Below are 18,010 nucleotides of genomic sequence, written 5' to 3'. Positions count from 1 at the left end.
GTTTAAGTTACCACTGGGCCTTGCAAACCAACACTACTGGAGTGTGGCGTTTGTGGGCAGTTTTGAGAAATGTTTCGAAAATAAATGTCTGCAAAGATGTCTCCATTTAGATCGTATTGAAGAATCCAAGAAAGCTAGTCCTTGAATTGAATATACTTCATATTTGGTGATTTTGCATCAATTCCAATATATTATTCAAGTAAATATCTGTTATAAGCTTTGCAAAAAATAGTAGTTGAAAAATGTGATTAATCATGATTAATCATGGAATTTTTTGTGATTAATTAGTTAAAAAAATTAATCACTTGACAGCACTAATATATATATATATATATATATATATATATATATGTATATATATATATATGTATATATATACATATATATATATTTATATATCTATATCGGCCTGCCTGTCAAGTTGCAGACGTCTTCCACGGGATGCTCGGTTGAGCACTTGAATCGGCGAGGAGGGCAAAAGGGGTAGAGGTCAAACGTCTTATCCACACCTTGAATGGCATGGGAGGCGGACGCTCGCAGGAATGCGGCAGGAGCACAACTGTGTTTTCTGGGGACTCGCTGGCTCCTTAATGAGGATCCCTCGTGGGGCTAAACCCAATGTCACATTGGTTGAAACGTCCTCCTGTTTTTCTACTGCCGTCTTTGTCACGGCAGATGTAATATGTTAAATCTTTACACGCTTTGGTAAGCCATCAGTGAGATTTCTCTCCTGTAAACTGCAACATGTGGAGCTGAGATGGATGGGCTGGGAAATATCTTGGCTCTGTAGGATTTACTGCTGACAGGGGATAAAGCATGTGCGCATGGAATGAGCTGGAGGTAGAGCTGGATGTCAATGGTTCTTGTGTGCATTTAAAACTGACAGTTTGTATTGCAAAATACAAAATGTGCCTAAATTAGTTTGTGTGTTTTTTTTTTAAACCATTTCTACAATGCTGCTTTAATCTAGAATTTTTTTGTATTTTCACACATCCCCCTCTTTAAACTGAATGTTAATGAATGTTCACCGTTGACTCACCATAATCCTTCTTGCAGTACTTCTTCATGTTGATTTTCAGTTTGCCTTTTGATGCTTTGCAGTAAGAGTCGCAGTCTGCAAGGCATGATAAGAACAAAATGTTAGGGAAACTGTTGATTATTACCATAAATAGATTAAGGAGTCCCAAGGAAAGACCACATGCTGTCATTTTTACATGATAATTGTTTTCTAATTCTGCAGGATTTTTTTTCACATTTGCAGACAATTTAATGTTTTAAAAATTTATCTCTAAATCCAATTTAGTCCCGCTTTAATGAATACCCCGTCATAACACCATCATTTATGACCCCATGGCTGGAGAAATAATATACCGACACACACTTACGCACTACTGGGTGTTGGAACACCTCAGTTCACAAGAGCTAGCTTCTCTTGAAAGGTCCATCTCGAAAATGGCCTTGCAAGTATATCTGCAACCAAATCCACACTTTTTTGTGGCTTTAAAAAGAAAGAAAACATTTCAGATTTTCGAATGGTCGCTGCTGTCACAAGTGATTATCGAATCACAGAATGCGTCCGCACTTTCAACGCGGGGCCTGCGAGAAGGCTCAGTGTAACCAACTGGAGATCTGATTGGCTATCACAATTGCCTATTAACTGTGAGAGCCCGTTCACTCGCACAGCAGAGACGTCCACAAGGGAGAATCTGAAGGCTCGGAGAAATAGAACATGCCGCTGGTATTATGAAATCTGCCTGGCAACACAAGCCAGCTGATTTCTGATTCTGATATATATCGAATATCATTGATACCAAATAGCGTGGAATTTTCCACCCCCGAAGCTGTCTTGCGTGGGCCGTTGTAGAGACCCGATGGTACCATCAGCGGGTTTGCAGCGTTACAAATTACCAGCCTACAGCCACTTATTCCCTGTCAAAGCCTGGGAATCATTCTGCCCAATGCGGACCACCCTTCCACCGCCCACTTCGACCCACCCTCCCCCCATTATCTCCCTCCAAATCTCACCTCGCCTGTCACCTCGAGCCCCCCAAAAAACATCACCCTGGGATCAAGGCCCCACCGAAGAGCCGTGTCAAACCTTTGCATTCATTGCAGCGTGGACATTGGGAGAAAGAGCATTGGGGGCGGGTGGCCAGCTATTGCAGGGTGTCGAGGCTGGGGGGGGGTGGTATGAAAGGGGTCATTGCCACACAAAGGGAGGTCAGGAAGGAAAAATTAGCCAGCCATGAAGAAGAGTTGGGTAGCAGAAGACACTTTTCTTCGAGGGAGTGTGTCCACTCTGAACAAATAAATACCTCACGCAGGCAGCCATCACAGAACGATTCTAAAACTATTTGATTGACAAGAATGTAATCTTTGTAAACACAGATGACGTCATCAATTATATCGGAAACAGATCCATGATCGCTCATTATAGCGCAACTCTCCACCCAGGTGGAAAGAAAACGCTATGACGGCCAAATAACCATATATGACACATTTCCACCACTGGAACCTTCGAGGATCTTGCTATCAATTGCTAACAAGCACAGCAAAACGGTTCTTGGTCAAGATCTGGATGACGTTTCACCATTTGAAGCGCCCGGCTTTATAAACCAAATCGAAAACACCACCGCCACCCTCACTTGTCTTGCTGAATTTGTTAACCACAATTACCTCATGCTAAATTGCTAATCTGTAATCCACGGACACTACTCGAACATTTACACAGCCAGAAGCAAATCACCAGATTTATTTTTCTCTGCTCCTGAAAATTGTATCCACCGTTCCGACTCAGTTTGCGGCGAGTGCGGCATGAGGAAAAAGGACAACCTTTATCGCGGAAAAGAGTGCTGCAACTGCTGGATTCCACGCCGAAGCTTGAATATGAACAAACTTCATTGTTGGGCGAGCAGATCTTTGCTCTGAGCCTTCACCCCCCCAACCCCCCTTTTATGCTCTTTTTCAATGAGGTTACCAAGGGAACTCCAGAAGGAGAAAAAAATGCACCCCCCTCACGACACAAAACAGGAGGTATAACGCGAGGAGGGGCTGTCAAAGCAGAAGATCGAGCAAGATTGAAGTTTGTCACAAGAATAGATCAAGTCCAGTCGCCTCCCTGGTGATGATGCTGTCACGAGAATAGCGACAAAATGAAATGGAGTCTATCTGAGCTGGCCCTGATTATCATTTAAATGATTAGAAGCCGGAGCTGTGGCAAGGAAGCTTTGTCCCCCCTTCTTGAAAAGCATCGCGATACTTCCCTTTGATAGCCTTTCCTACCCTATTAGTGTACCCCTGTGACATCACATTGTCTTTGAGGATCTCCAAGACCCTCGTTCAGGACCAGGCAGTCCCCTACCGGGAGGACAAATGTTGCCTTTGTGTGCAGGTTACAGACCAGCGGAAGTGGGAGCAGTCCTGAGCTCAAATGTGGTGATGTAATTACTACACTGCTTTGTTTGCCGCCTGGCAAGTACCTGACTGAGATCTGGACCCCGGCCCCAGAGCATAACAGTGCTGCGCAACACTCTCAACGCAATTGTTTTCATGACTGCGACAGCCCAGCAAACGCTATTGTACACGTCAAAACAATATGTGCGTGTGTTAACGAGCCACTTCCTGGTTCTTGGTGAATGACGAATGAAAGAATCGGCTTTGATTCTGGGGGGGATTTAATGGTTCCTTCCTTCTGAAATGGCAAAAAGGCTTGTCAAATCAAGTCCGCGAACATGGTCGGGGCATTGATCAATCACAGCTGTTCCAGAGTACACAAGTGTATCTCATGTGCATATTGAGCAGGGCGATGCATATTAAGTTGACTCGGCGGTGTGAATGGAAGGAGGTGTGACCGTGAGCCCAGGAGGAGGCCTTTCTCCGCTGAGCACACTGGTGGGGAAAACAAAGTGTGGCAAATAAAGCGTGTCATTAGATTAGGGAGCCCAGTGTGCTGCCCTGCTCCGAGCTCCTCTGCTTTGCACTGTTTACACTGCATTTGGGACGGCATCCAGACAACACGGGAGGGAGCGTGGGGGAGAAGGGGAAGAAAGCATCCCGAAGTGGATTTTACCATCAAGAACAGTCACATGAGATTTGCGTATCTGTACATTCAAGAATTGAGCATGATTTCATATGTGTCACTTCATTAAGGCAACAGGTGAGCTGGAGCCCGTCATAGCTGACTTCAAGTGAGAGGCGCTGTACATTTTGGACTGGTCGTCAGCCAATCGCAGGGCAGTATTTCTTCATAAATGTTCACAAGTAAAATATTGAATGGAATATATTTGTTATGATTTGGACTACTGGTAATTACACTTTGTTTGACTCTGTACGTCTAAGAAATAAGATAAAGGTTATGTAAAGGTAATGCACTGTCAAAGTGACATCTTTTTTCAAATATATAGATCAAAAATAAAAATCATTGTATTATGTATTTACATTTCCAAACACTTTTAATCTCACATATTGTTGAGGAAAGGCGTCATTCATGTCTGTCGCCACTTGATCATTTTAATTTAATAAAATCCAAAACAAAAAAATTTGAAGCCATATTTTCTTATCACCATAGAGTAATGATTATGTTTTTAAATGATGCGGAATTATTTTCATCATATTTCAAAATATACTACAAGAACTGTCACACAGTAATGTTCTTGACATAATTTATAAAAAGAGTATGGAACTTTAGACAAATTGATCAAGTTTGAGTTGGTTGGCATCTCTGCACTTAGTATGTTGCTATTAAGTAAAATATTATATATTCGATATAACTCTTTAAGCAAGCAAAAATAGACTTATCCGACTACCTGATTATTCAATAGAATTTTCAGTAGGTTACTCAAATACAAAAATATTTATTAGCTGCAGCCCTACATTCAACTCCAACAATTTCATTATTTAATAAAATTGTTGCTTCGGGTCTCTGACATTCATTAAAAAAAAAAAAACTAATTCAAAGTTGCTACTCAAAAAAAGTCATTGATTAGCTAAACTACAACTTTTTTTACTCATTAAAGTAAAAACGTTATTTCCAGCCTTGCATATATTCATTCTTGAATGTCCTCTTCATTTACTTTCACATTGTGTGCATTTAATGGACTGCACATTGGGGTTGGCGCGCAGACGTCTCTGTCACGACCCGTGGGTGTGGTGACCTTGAGCGAGCCAGGAGTTGTGTGTTCTGTCTGGGCCCGCACCGTCGGAGCTTATTCTCCATGCATTCCAGCCCTCTTCGTGTGGTCGACAGTGACGGGGGGTAGGGGACAAATTAATATCCGTTCCATTTGGCCCTCTCGTCAGCTCCCTAAATACGCTGCCTACCTTCTCCATATCCCGATGAGGCTCATGCGGGCACCTGCCAGACAACTGTCACACCAAACCTCTCTTGGCTCAAACATGCACTTGCATGGGTAAAATATCCCCTGACATGATGTCATTGATTTCTCCATCAACACCCCCTAGTTTGCAGGTGGTTCTCTTTTTTTTTTTTAATTATTATTATTTGTTTAGCTTTACCTTGGATTTATCAAGATTCTACAGTTCTTTCACACGAGTCACAGTAACTGCCGTGTGTCTTTAATCATTCATGCCTCATTGAAAAATCTTGGAACATCCAGAAAAGGTTTGCTTCGACTGTGCAATATTATTGTGTGTGTGAGTGTTTTTTTTTTTTTTTTTTTTTTTGCCTTCAGGTCAAAGCCAATTACATTTTCTTCAGTCAAAATTACATGGGAACTTTTTAAGGATGTCGCAATTAGAAGAATAAAAAAAGTGAAGCTTTAATTAAAAAAAAAAAAAAAGCTTCCAAAGGAATGTTTTTTTTTTTTAATATTTCGTTTTTCTTGTATGATTAAGACTCATAAGATTACATTTTAAAAGTCATGATAAAAATTCTCTAAATATCCCAGCTTTTTTGTCGTACCACTCACGAGATTATGAATTTTGACTCATTATGACTTTATTGTATAACACTGTATTGAAAAATATGACTGATCCATTCCTCCAAAAAGATAACATTTTAAAATGACTTTGGCTTTATGTATTTCCCTTTTTCTTTTGTAAAGAAGACCATTTTTAATTGCTATATTACAAGTTAGCCTAAAATAAAAATAAAAAATATCTCCATTGAAAAATATGCTCCTTTCATTTTTTAAGTATGACTTAATTCTTGTATTATGTTGACCTTTTCTTTCTGTCTTTTTTTTTGTATTTTGTTGTTTTTCTTGTAAAATTAATACTTGATGATTCTTTTTCCTTTACATAAAAATACTAGCTTATTCCATGCAAAATTCCAAGTTTATTCTCGTTAATATATTTTGTATTTTCAGTGTCGCCTCATACTTTATGGGCAATAGTAGTATTTACTTATATTTTGACATAAAACACAGCAAGTATGAATCTAAATTTTACTCGATGATGACTAGACTCCGGCAAAGTCACCAGATATATTCATCATTCATTGTCAAATATCGGAGCAGCTCAAAAAACTAATAGAAATACAGTAAACTTTTTGAGCCATTGGGGGTCTGAAAGTGGAACTACACCAGTTGGACCCGCAGCTCTGGCACGTCATGACGACATGTCAGCTTTGCCATCTGCTCCAAATCAAACAGAAGCTTTGAGGAGGGAAGACCCACGATTCCCCGTCATCATTAGATGATCTCTAACTTCATGATCCAACGTCATTAAAAAGTCTCCTACAGGCCACTCATTTGCATGCCACACTTGTCATCGACAGATCCACAGTAGATGACACACTTTACTTGACTTTACTTAGCGTGCAATCTGCTACAAGCAACAGCGAATATAAAGAGTGTACACATCCCTGTTCAAATACTAGATTTCTGCGATATAAAAAAAATGAGGTTAAGATCAATTATTTCCACATTTCATTAAAATTATTTCAAGAGTAAGTACAGTAGTTAAGTAAACTGAATGTATGTGGTTGCATAAATGTGCACACCCTCATAAACTAAACTGGGGATGGAGCTGCTCAAAATCGATCCCATTCAAACTCAAATCATTGTTTTATGATTACTCCAAAAGTGGTAACAAATGCCCCTGGTTGATTATTTAAAGAAGTCCTTCTAATTATTATTTGTTGTGCTTTTTTTTTCTTACCATTAAAAAAAAAAATGAGCGCAATCATTGGCTTTTACACCACGTCGACCCTCACTGAGGTGCAGCAAATTCCTTCCAACTATTCCAAAGGTACGTGGCGTCATGACAATTGGGGGCCCCGCAGAAACTCCAGATATATTCCCTCTCGACACAACACACACACACGCATTCTGCCACGTCAAAGACAAAGCGTGAAACAGATGGAGATGGAAGGTGGAAAAAAGAAAGCAGGATGGGGGAAGAAAAGAAGTAGAGGAGGGTGCAAGGGAGATGTGGGGGGTGTTAGGCAGTGACTGTGCTATCAATCAAAAATGTCCCAGAGAAGGTTGCCGGGCCAACAACACACTTTGAGCCTCGTTACACTGCACACGTGAATCACCCATTTAACACAATCTCTACAAAATTCTTCAATCGACATTATTTCTATTTGTCCGCTTGTGGTTGTGCACTGCATAATTCATGTTCATAAAAGTACACAAAAAATGAGCCATTACGTTTGAAACTTTTCAATAATTAGGTTATAATAAATATTATAATCAATATAGGTTATAATAAAATTTTGATATAATCGTGGATGAGGTTGCATAAAGTTGGCTAATGCGCAGATATTTCCATTTTAGTATTAAAAATCTTCTTGAAACAAAATGTCCATAATAAAGTATATTACTAAAACATTCTTGTTTTTTCAAAGAAAGAATCATGTTTAAAGATGTCCAAATTCTTTTTGTTAATTAGCTCCCCACCCCAGCCCCAAAAAATAATAATTAAAAGAAATTCATAACTACAGTAAAAATAATGTTTAAAGCTGGCCAATGCAGATACAATGTGCCATTATTTTTGTTTAAAAATATATAAACCATTATAAACACAGTAAATTTAACTAAAAGGTAGTAAATTAACAAAAAATACTTCTAAAAATGTGCATGTCCAATAAAGTCATATAATGCAAATACAATATGCTCTTATGTTGTCCAAAATGCTTTTTTAAAAAAGCGTAAATAAAACATTGGTCGATTATTATGAGAAAAAAAAGAATGTACGTAGTATCGTTTTCAGTAAAAATCAAAGTTGGCTAATGCTAAAACAATATTAAATTTTTTTTTTGTTTAAAGAAATGATCAAAATATGTTGCCCCAAATCTTTGAACAAAGCAGAGAGAAAGAGAGAGAGAGCAGTACCAGATTGATGGAACAATAGGTGGAGGCATATGCCTTTAAATAAAATGAAAAATTACACATGCTACATAATACGAATGCATAATACAGAATTTAAAAAGAATAAAATTATTGGTGCACAATAAAGTTATGTATGTCAGAGTAGTATTAATTTTCCGTTGTATCAGCAATTATTGGGGCTTTGGGCTAATGTTAATATTGACAATAATAACACAGCAATGCACTGTACAAATTGTACAAAAAAAAAATCATGGGACAATGCAATTATTGCATAAGAAAAACATGTCTACAGAATATTTTATGGCTGCAGGGTATGTTCTAGTCAATGCGTGGCATGTCATCAGTTTACAGTTTGCCTCACCTGAGGGCTCCTCTGTGCTGCTGGCTGCCGTCGTCGGCGGTGTCGCTGGAATCTCTGCTCCACACACACACGCACACACACAAGGATCAGCCAGTGTCCTCATATGTGTGAATATGAAGTTTAATTTAGTGCTACCGGATGTTCACCACTAAAATATCACATTTTTCATTGAGAAATTACTAAATAATTTATGCAAGGTAACTCATTTCAGAGGCACATTTGACTGTGATGAATTTGTGATGATGTAATTATACTTGTGGGTTTGGGATTGGCTGAAATGGAGATGACTGACGCTGCACCAAAATGTGTACGGTGCTTGACAGCTATTGCGTTTGAACTCTTCGGGCTTCTTTTCGTAGAAAGCGGATCCCAATTGCCGATTTCACAGACCGATTTGCCAAACACTAATCATCAGTGCATTATGCTTTTTAAATCATCGCACAGGTACACGAATGATGCCCCGAATGTTTTAGCGGCTCACTCTCAAAGGGCCCACCTCATGACGCAGGGATGCTTCCGCCATGTCAAGATTGTAGTGCGTGACTAACGTGTCGCATTTAAAGGGAATGAAAGGAGTCGCCGCTTTGATTCATCAAGACTGTAGTTGGTTGTGAACACTCCCTCAGAGGCGCACCCCTCCCTCGTGCACTCATCTGCAAAATGACCAACATCGGGTCTAGCCCGCTTCTACATAGACTAATGCCATGCAAATTGATGCCAGTCATGAAAATAGAACCCTCCAGTTATTTTCCATGGATGTCGCCAAATGTTCAAATTTCCACTGGTCAGGAGTTACATTTTGTGTTGACAGTGAGGGCAAGCATGCGTGATACTCGGCCCTCTTATCTGCAAAGGAGCTGGATGCTGGAGAAGATAAGAACAGGAAGAAAAGGACCAAGCTGTCAAACCGCAGCCTTCAAAGTGCAAAGGAAGAGAAAGAGTAGCAAAGCAGCTGTGCGCGGGTGAACACAGCCTCGGTTTTTATCAGCCGTGAATGTGATCAAGCTTGAAGATATGAGGGCTTCTGTCGCACATAGTGTTCAGTTTTTTGCTTTTTTTTGGTTAAATATGGATGAAAAGTTATTTTAAGAGAATAAAGTTCTAGTTTTACATTACAATGTAGGACTTTTTTTTCCTCTGGGGAAAAAGTCGTATTAAAAACAATGTTATGTTTTTTTCTTTTTTGAGAGAAAAAGTGAAGCATTTTGAATTTCTGCAGGAAGCAGTGTGTTAGGAAATTAAATCTCTCTTTTTACATTTTTTTTTGTAAACAAAAAAAATCTGAATATTGAAAACTAGGTCGACATTTTTTTGCATTTGTATGTATTGTAAGTATTTTCCAAAGTCAATACATTTCCATAATATAACTGCGGTCATCAAGTTGGTTAGTGTAACAGAAAAAAATAATCTTCATTTTAGAATTAAAGCCAAACGTTGACTTTTCTTGATTTAAAATATCAAAAAGTAAACATTTTGAAATCTGGTGAAAATAAATGTTTCCAGAGAGAAAGAAAGAAAAAAAAACAAAATAAAGTAAGGTGTAGGAAAAGCTGGTAATTTAATTGTAAGCCTTAATACTGCAATTAAAGTAATTTTAAGTAGAAAATGTATTTTTCCAGAAGTAAGAAAAAAAATTATAAAAGTCAATTCATTGAGGGAGATTGTGTAATATAATGAAGAAAAATGCTTTCTTTTTCATTCGTCATCTTTTTAAATAAGCAGTAATTACAGTAATAATAATACTTATTTTGATTTCTTTACAAATATCATATACAAATTATATTGAACGTGAATTATGCGCTCTGAGGAAAAATTATTAAGAAAAAACTTCTTAATTTTTGGAGAAAAAAGCTGGACATATTTGAACACATTTTTTTGCCCCTTTGAAAAGCCATTTTAAGGCCCTTAGCGTTCATTCGTGTGTTTTTGTCCTTTTTTATGTCAGCAGGATTTTTGACTCCACCTCTTAAAAATTATATTTTTGAAAACATGCTTTCTAAATGACATCCCTAATATAATGACTTAGTTGCTGTAACTGTACGACATTTTTCTCAACATTTCGTTCTTATTGTTGTGGCACTAATTCACCTTAGTAAATTCTCAACATTTAATAAAAGCTAATTGATTGAAGTGTGCATCACATTTCCTGCTTTCCAGTAACCTCACATTCTAATCTGCATTTACTGCTGTGCGGTTCCCTGTCAAGAACACAAATGAATGTGGTAATCAAGACTGTTTCCACGTACTTATGCAGGGGGCAATGGGTGAGCGGCTCTGCTGGTAACCTTTAGCGCAGCGGTTGCATGTGATACCGGTCACGCCGTCTTTACAGGGACATTGTCCTGTGGTTTGGTTACAGGTTTTGCCGGCGGCACCCACGGGATGGCAATCGCATGCTGTGAGGGACACAGGAAGAAAAGGAGAAGCACAGTGAGTGGTCGCACACACGTGAGAGATAACATAATAAGAAAGTGCACTTGGGTGATGGTGTGGGGTGGACAGCGGGACAGGTGGGGGGAGGGGGGGGGGTGCACACAGCAGAAAAGTGCACTCACTCAGTGCAAAATCGAACTTCAGCCATTTTGTGGAATACATGGAGGCACTGCTGTGACAAATTAAAGCACAGCAATTTCTTCAAATTTAGCAAAGATTAGCTAAAGGGCTATTTTCAACTACCTCAGCAACCTTGGGTCAGATCGCTTGGAAAATGTAAAGAATTCTTGACACTAATGGCTGTGGAGTGGAAGGAATATTGATAACAAGAGCAGCAGCTAGAAAACAAACACATTTGTTTGCGGTTGGAAAAATTGGCATACAATGCAGCAAATGTAGCAGCAATCTCACCCAAAATATATTTGTCTGAAGAAAAAAAAAAAATATATATATATATTTTGAGAATGAAAGATGAAATATTATTAATGGGAGAGGTGCAGGTTCTATAAATAACACAATTTATTGCAGAAAATGTTACAATATATACGAATTGTTTCATTAAAAAAAAAAAAGTGGTGGACTATTGGATTTTCTGAAAAAAACCCACAAAGAACAAACCTATTTTTTTGAATTTCTGAGAAAGAAATTAATATTCCTCCTCAAAAACATGAAATTGTAAGATTGGAATTATTTTTTCCTTTTAGGGAGAAGGTAGTCATCATTTTAAATTAATAGTTTCATTTTTATGAGAAAAACATGATAGGATCACCTACTCAAAATATATTTTTGAGTGCCAAAGGTAACAATACGTGAAGTCATTTCCCCCTATATGAATAAGTAATAAGGGGAAAAAAATGTTTTTAAAGCCGCAATTTTGAGTAAAAGTATTTATTTGCCCAAATGGGCCAAAAGTGTTTGTTTGAATGCGTGCAGCTTCTTTCCCATAATTGCCCGTCTATCATTCAGGCGGGTCTTTTTCAACGTCACTCACACCTCCTCACTGACTGACTGACTGGGGTAGTAATTGGAAGTGCATGTGCTTGGGGGAAATGTAATCAATTTCTACTTTTGAATTATGCGAGCGGGTGTTGAGTCATGTTTGTCTGTACCTTGTTGCCGTGGTTCTAAGTGGCATTATCTGCACAAGAGCTTCAAATCCATCAACCGTCACCGCATCAATAATTCCAGCATCATGCTCATTTAACCCACGCAAACAATGACTCATCACTCATCAACCTTTTTACACTTGCAGGAAATATACCATCCTTCCCACAAGATAAAACACTCCTTTTTTTCCCACTCTTTGAACCCCTGCAGGATGAATGCAGAATTTTGTATGTATCGCGATGTGCGGCTGTTTAAGAAGCAAATAAGCATCTTGAGTTTCATGAGCATTGGGAATGAGTGCCATAAATACAGCCATCTCTGCCGTGAGACCACTGTTGTTTATTTGGCAGCCGACTTCCAACATCGCTGGCAACGGACAACACCACTGCAAGTCCGGCCAGCAAGTCTGGCCGGGCTGCTGATGGACTTAGATTATAAATCCGTGCATCCCCTGCGACTCCCCAACACGTAACAACCTGGTTTCACAAGGCTGCGCTGCTGTGTGGTGATGCTCATTGGCAAATTTGCCTCATTTGACAACGGGAAAGTCTGAGAAAGGTTCTGGGGAACTAGCTGCGTTCTGCATTGTTTTGGGGTTAAGCGTCTATCGTTGTTTAAAAATCCATCTGATTGACCTCTTTCATTCCAAATATCGCATGTCACAACGTAGAGACCCGCAGCGATCAACAAATCAGCCAATGTATGTACAAATTTGTTTTGAATGCTAAATTTAGCTGTTGCGGCTTTTAATCAAATTGGCTGCCATCCAATCATCCATTTTCTAAACGGCTAATCTCCATGGGCAGCTGGGTCGTATCCCAACAGACAGTTGGATTCTAGACAGTCTACACGGTGGACTGGAGTTTGAAACTTGCTGTGGACCCAAATGTCAAAATTTGGACTGCTTGTTTCGGAACCGCAAGATCACAGTCAAGGTGCTCATGAGCAAGACCACCAAGAATCCCCAAAATGTATTGGGTCAGTCACACCAGATCTCTCACTTGATGTTGGATAACCCAGATATGGATGCAGGTCTGTTCGGTTGAAGACCAAAGACCAGGACCCTTAAAAGTAAATAAAGACCTTCTTGGAAGGAATCAGAACTCTTTGCCATCATAGTCAGATAATGGACACAACCGCAGCATGAGCTTTCAAACCACACTCCAATTACCTGCCCTTCCAAATTCAAGTAGCGAAAATCGTCCCACTTCTGACACAATTTTCCACAAAACTCTTGGAATCTCTCGACACTGATTTGAACTAAAGTCTCCCAGGTTGAAAAATGCGTGATAGTGAAGAACCAATGTTTGCAAAATGGAGTTGCCACTTCTGTCACAATTGGGCATCAAGGTCTCAACCCAGATTTGATCTCCTGTGTCTCGGGTTAAAAAAACTCACAATCGTAAATGGAAAAGAATCTCATGGGATTTTCCAGACACTAATTTGATAAACTGTTGTACTCATTGTTTGTCTGTTGCACCCGGAAAAAAATATCTCATCTTGAATTTTCATTTGTTCATTTCCAAAGAGTGGCTCACAATTCTTTTCCAGATCTCTTCAATCTCTACTTACTGTTTCCTGTGATTCAGCTCCTGTTACCAATCTTATCTCCACCCCTGAGTGGCTACTTGTTCTGTTCACGCGTCTTATCTTTTTTGTAGCTATTAGCGCTTTTATCAGGCCAATCTGTCACTGCTATCAATAGTGGGTTATGTCTATCTCGGCGAGAACAGGAACGACACACACGCGAACACAGTTTTGCAAGCAGCGTGGATGAAATTCAGACAAAAGTCAGCCGAATACGAGACACTGCAGGGCCAATGGCATTCCTCCTTGCAAGTTTATGTTTAGTTCTGGTTCTCGCGCAAAGGATCTTGGCTTGGTTGAGGCCAAAGTCCACTTTCCTGATGGATGCCCTGTGTTTGCAAGACAAATGGAATGACTCTCTGTTGCATGACAAATTGAGCGACTCTCTGGCAGGCACCTTTTGGACAAACGACCGACATACTTGGGGGATGTTGAGCGAGCCTTTCTGCTTTAAGTGCGTGTCCACTTAGCGCTTAAGTGGCTGTGTGCTCAGCTTCATGGCCACTCCAGATGGATTAGGCAGATACGAGGCCATGACTTGGCTGGTATTGCCCTTCTAACAAAGACAAAGCGATCGGACTTGAACGTTAGGATGACCGTCACTGGTCTGGATTGTGAGAACCCTCAAAGGGCAACTTAAGAAAATCCACGTAAAGAAACATTTTGAGAACTTTCACGCTCAGTTAGTGGGGTGGCACAGTAGCCGACTGGTTAGCACGATGGCCTAACCGTGCAGAGGTCGTGGGTTCGATTCCGGCTCCGTCCGTCCTGTGTGGAGTTTGCATGTTCTCCCCGTGCCTGCGTGGGCTTTCTTCGGGTATTCCGGTTTTCTATCACATTCCCAAAACATGCATGTTCGGTTGATTGGTCACTCTAAATTGCCGATAGGTATGAGTGTGAGCGTGAATGTTATCCGTCTGTGTGTTCCCTGCGATTGGCTGGCGACCATTTCAAGGTGTACCCCGCCTACTGCCCGAAGACAGCTGCAATGGCCTCCAGCATGCCTGCGACCGTTGTGCGAAAAAACGGAACAGATGATGCATAGTTGTAAGCGTAAGTATTCAGTGGAAAAACTACTCAAGTTCTGAGTTACTACTAAGTAACTTCTGATTTGTTGTTTTTTTTTTTTTTGTTAAAACAAAGCATGAACGTCATACTGGATAAAACTATTAAAATCAGAACATGCAAATTTGTATAATTGCCTCACTTTTATAAAACAGTATTAAACCTAAAACATATGGAATAAGTAAAGGCATATTCAGCCACTAAAAAAATAAATAAAACAAATTAAATTACATTTCTCTATGTTGTTTTACCAAAATTAGCCACTTTGAGAACTTTGCTTCAGTGTGATGCCCACGCCACGTCGATTTTGTGAGGTCATGTGACTGCCTGGCTGTGTTTCATTGGGCAAATTGCCAGAAATGCGACTGACGTGATCCAAGCAGGTTTCAACTTCTTCTGCTGCTCTTATAGTGAATGTGCACAATTAGATTGTTTCTTTCTTTCTCTTTTTTTCACTCGCCCGGTGCTTGATCCATACGAGCCACGGATCAAAAGTGATCCATTGCACCACAACAATCCACCCACGGATGACAAAGATCCAAACTTGCTGATGTATTGTATGTGACTAGCTGCACTTTTTACAGTATTTGACGCTCTGCTTTGAAACTCCCTTCATGAGTCACTCATCTATAGTCACATTAGTCGTGTGTTCATATGCAAGTGCAAGCATCTCTGGTCGTGCTTTTGGCGATAACAAACATTTGTGGTTGTTTTCATGTAGGTTGACCGGGAACTATAACAAACAAAAGTGTGTTTCTCCTTTGCTGATCCAAATGTGGTGTGATGGATTTCCAAGTCCTTAAACTTTGCCTGGTGTGCTCGCCGAGGAACCCAGTTGTGAAACAATAAAGGAAATGAAATTGCTAAGTCATTATAGGAATTGTGCTGGAAGGAATATTTGTTTTCCAACAACAAACATAAAGGTCTCCATCATTTGTGGCGGTTCAAAACATGGATTTATGGTATGGACTTAATGGCTAACACATGTTCATTGACTTTTTTTTTTGTTCTTTATGAGTAGTTAACTCATGATGTAAGCTGTGGGCTCATTTGAGGCTGACATTAAAGCAACAGTATGTAGTAATTTCACTTTAAAATGACAGCTTAGCATTTATTTTGAATGGCTTGTAATGAGGAGACTGACATCTCTGTGATTACCATGGTGACCCCAGATATAATATTGACGGACCGACAATTTTAGTATTTTGCACTGGTGCTGTTAATGTTCAATGTCGTGTGCAGTGCTTTGCGGCACACTTGGAGGACCAGCTAATTTGGCCCGCGGGTTGATTTTAGAACTACATTCATCCCCTCCACAGTTGGCATTTGCGGAATTGTGGGTTTGTTTGTTTTTTTTCAGTATTTTTAAATATTTTATTTTGGGGGGTGGGAGGGTTGTTTGTTTTCGATCTAGCAGTTTTCCCCCCCTGCATTTTACCCACAGTTTCTTCTTACAAAATCAGCATATATTGATTTTTTAAGGGGGAGGGGGGGTTAATCACCCCTCAACCAAAAGTCCCCCCACCAATGCATTTAAATGGTTGACTTTGTCTGCTTATTTGTGAGCTGTTTCTGTCCCAAACTGCCAAAAATGACTGTATTTTAGAAAGCCAATAATAATAATAATAATAATAATAATAATAATGTATTGATTTCTGCACTAATTTTGAGGGTGTGATGCATTCACTTAAAATGATGACATCCACCACGCATTTCCATGGAGCACAAAATGTCTTTACCTGCACCTTCATCAAATTCACCCAAATCACGCTGCGCTAATACTTTGACTTGGTTCCAGCAGGTCTAAAGTCTAGTTTACTTCCAGCGATCAATTTGTCAGTTGCACTCGTCGCATGTCAAAGGAAAATCCCTCCATATGTCGGAATGCCCAACATGGCGCAGAGAAAAGAACCGAACCTTGCATCCGCGTAGCAATGTCAACAAATGTAAAGCCGATAGGATCGCTGCAAAACTACAGCGTGAAACTCATGAAAACTATTTGCAGAAATTCCAAACACTGTGCGACGTTGTGTGTCATTGACATTGAAAAACAAAAGAAAATCAACAGTGTTTTTTGTCTCAACTTCTACGCCAAGATTTTCGCAGAGGCCTGCCAGAGGTCTGTCACTGTCGATTTGTTTATTTACTCACTTCCTGTTGAGTGATATGGGAAAACGTGGGCTTAAGCTGTCAGCGCGCGCTCGATATTTCCACGCGGGAGCATCAACTTTTGGAGCACTTGTCTTGTTTGCGCAGCGACTATACTGCTGTTATTTTTACCTACAGCTCCAGGAAAGGTGCGAAAACTCCATTTTGACCCTTATTAGCTTGGCTAAGGGTTGATTCCATTTGGTGCGAGCGCACCTGCGCGCTGGCATGTCGGCACCGCTTCCACCGCCCTCCATTCCTTCCTATCTTCCACCCTCACGACTGACCTCCCGCTTACTGCGGCGATCACTTCACACCTTGCCTCTGTTTGCTTTGGTTATCCCGTCATCCCTTGGCCTCCCCTCGAATTAAGCCAAATAACTCAGTGTCAAAAGAAGGAACACCCACTCCACCGCCCACGTTCCGCCATCCCCGCAGACCTCCAACTCATCTCTGCTGACAGAGGAAGATGAGGGCGAGACAACGCTCAGGAATGTTGAGACGCTGCACTTCCTCCCCCATTTCCTGTCATTAATCTACACCTCCAGAGCAGTCGTCCCCAAACAGCGGGTCGTGGACCGGCACCAGCCTGTCAGACATGGTTACCGTATTTTCTGGACTAAGGCGCTCCTGTATGGAAGCCACAGCAACTATTTTTTTTGGGGTGGGGACAGATGTGTTTTGGCGATAAAGTGGGACAGCGTACCCTTGCAGGCTTTTCTGTGCGAGATGGGTTTGGACAGATCCCGGTAGTAGCCCTCCTTGCAGTAGTGGCAATGGCGTCCGGCCGTGTTGTGGCGGCAGTTGAGGCACACGCCTCCGCTCTTCCTCCCCGACAGCTTGTACAGCTCCATGTTGAAACGGCAGCGGCGGGCGTGCAGGTTGCAGTTGCAAGCTGAAACAAAACGGGTAATTGGTGACGGTCATCCAAGAACACAATTCTCATGAACATCTTAAGTGGTTGCCTAATTATTGCTGTATCAAAAATAAACCACACTAAAATAAGACACAAGAC

General features: G+C 40.4%; 1 protein-coding gene across 1 annotated transcript in view; it reads right to left on the bottom strand.

Annotated features, from left to right (window-relative positions):
- ntn1a (netrin 1a) overlaps positions 1–18,010 on the bottom strand; it is a 51,865-nt gene that overhangs the window by 4,485 nt on the left and 29,370 nt on the right. The window contains exons 2-5 of the mRNA XM_088302782.1: positions 17,702–17,890; positions 10,902–11,051; positions 8,656–8,709; positions 1,040–1,114 (exon numbers count right to left, since the gene is read on the bottom strand). Coding sequence (XP_088158908.1) covers positions 1,040–1,114; positions 8,656–8,709; positions 10,902–11,051; positions 17,702–17,890 — 468 coding nt within the window. The remainder of the gene's footprint in view (positions 1–1,039; positions 1,115–8,655; positions 8,710–10,901; positions 11,052–17,701; positions 17,891–18,010) is intronic.

This window comes from Idiotropiscis lumnitzeri, chromosome 8 (assembly GCF_059441095.1).
Source record: "Idiotropiscis lumnitzeri isolate Australia: NSW breed Sydney's pygmy pipehorse chromosome 8, RoL_Ilum_1.0, whole genome shotgun sequence".
NCBI classification, from domain to species: domain Eukaryota; kingdom Metazoa; phylum Chordata; class Actinopteri; order Syngnathiformes; family Syngnathidae; genus Idiotropiscis; species Idiotropiscis lumnitzeri.
The sequence above is the reverse complement of the archived record's forward strand: the minus strand, read 5'-3'. Positions and strand labels throughout refer to the sequence as shown.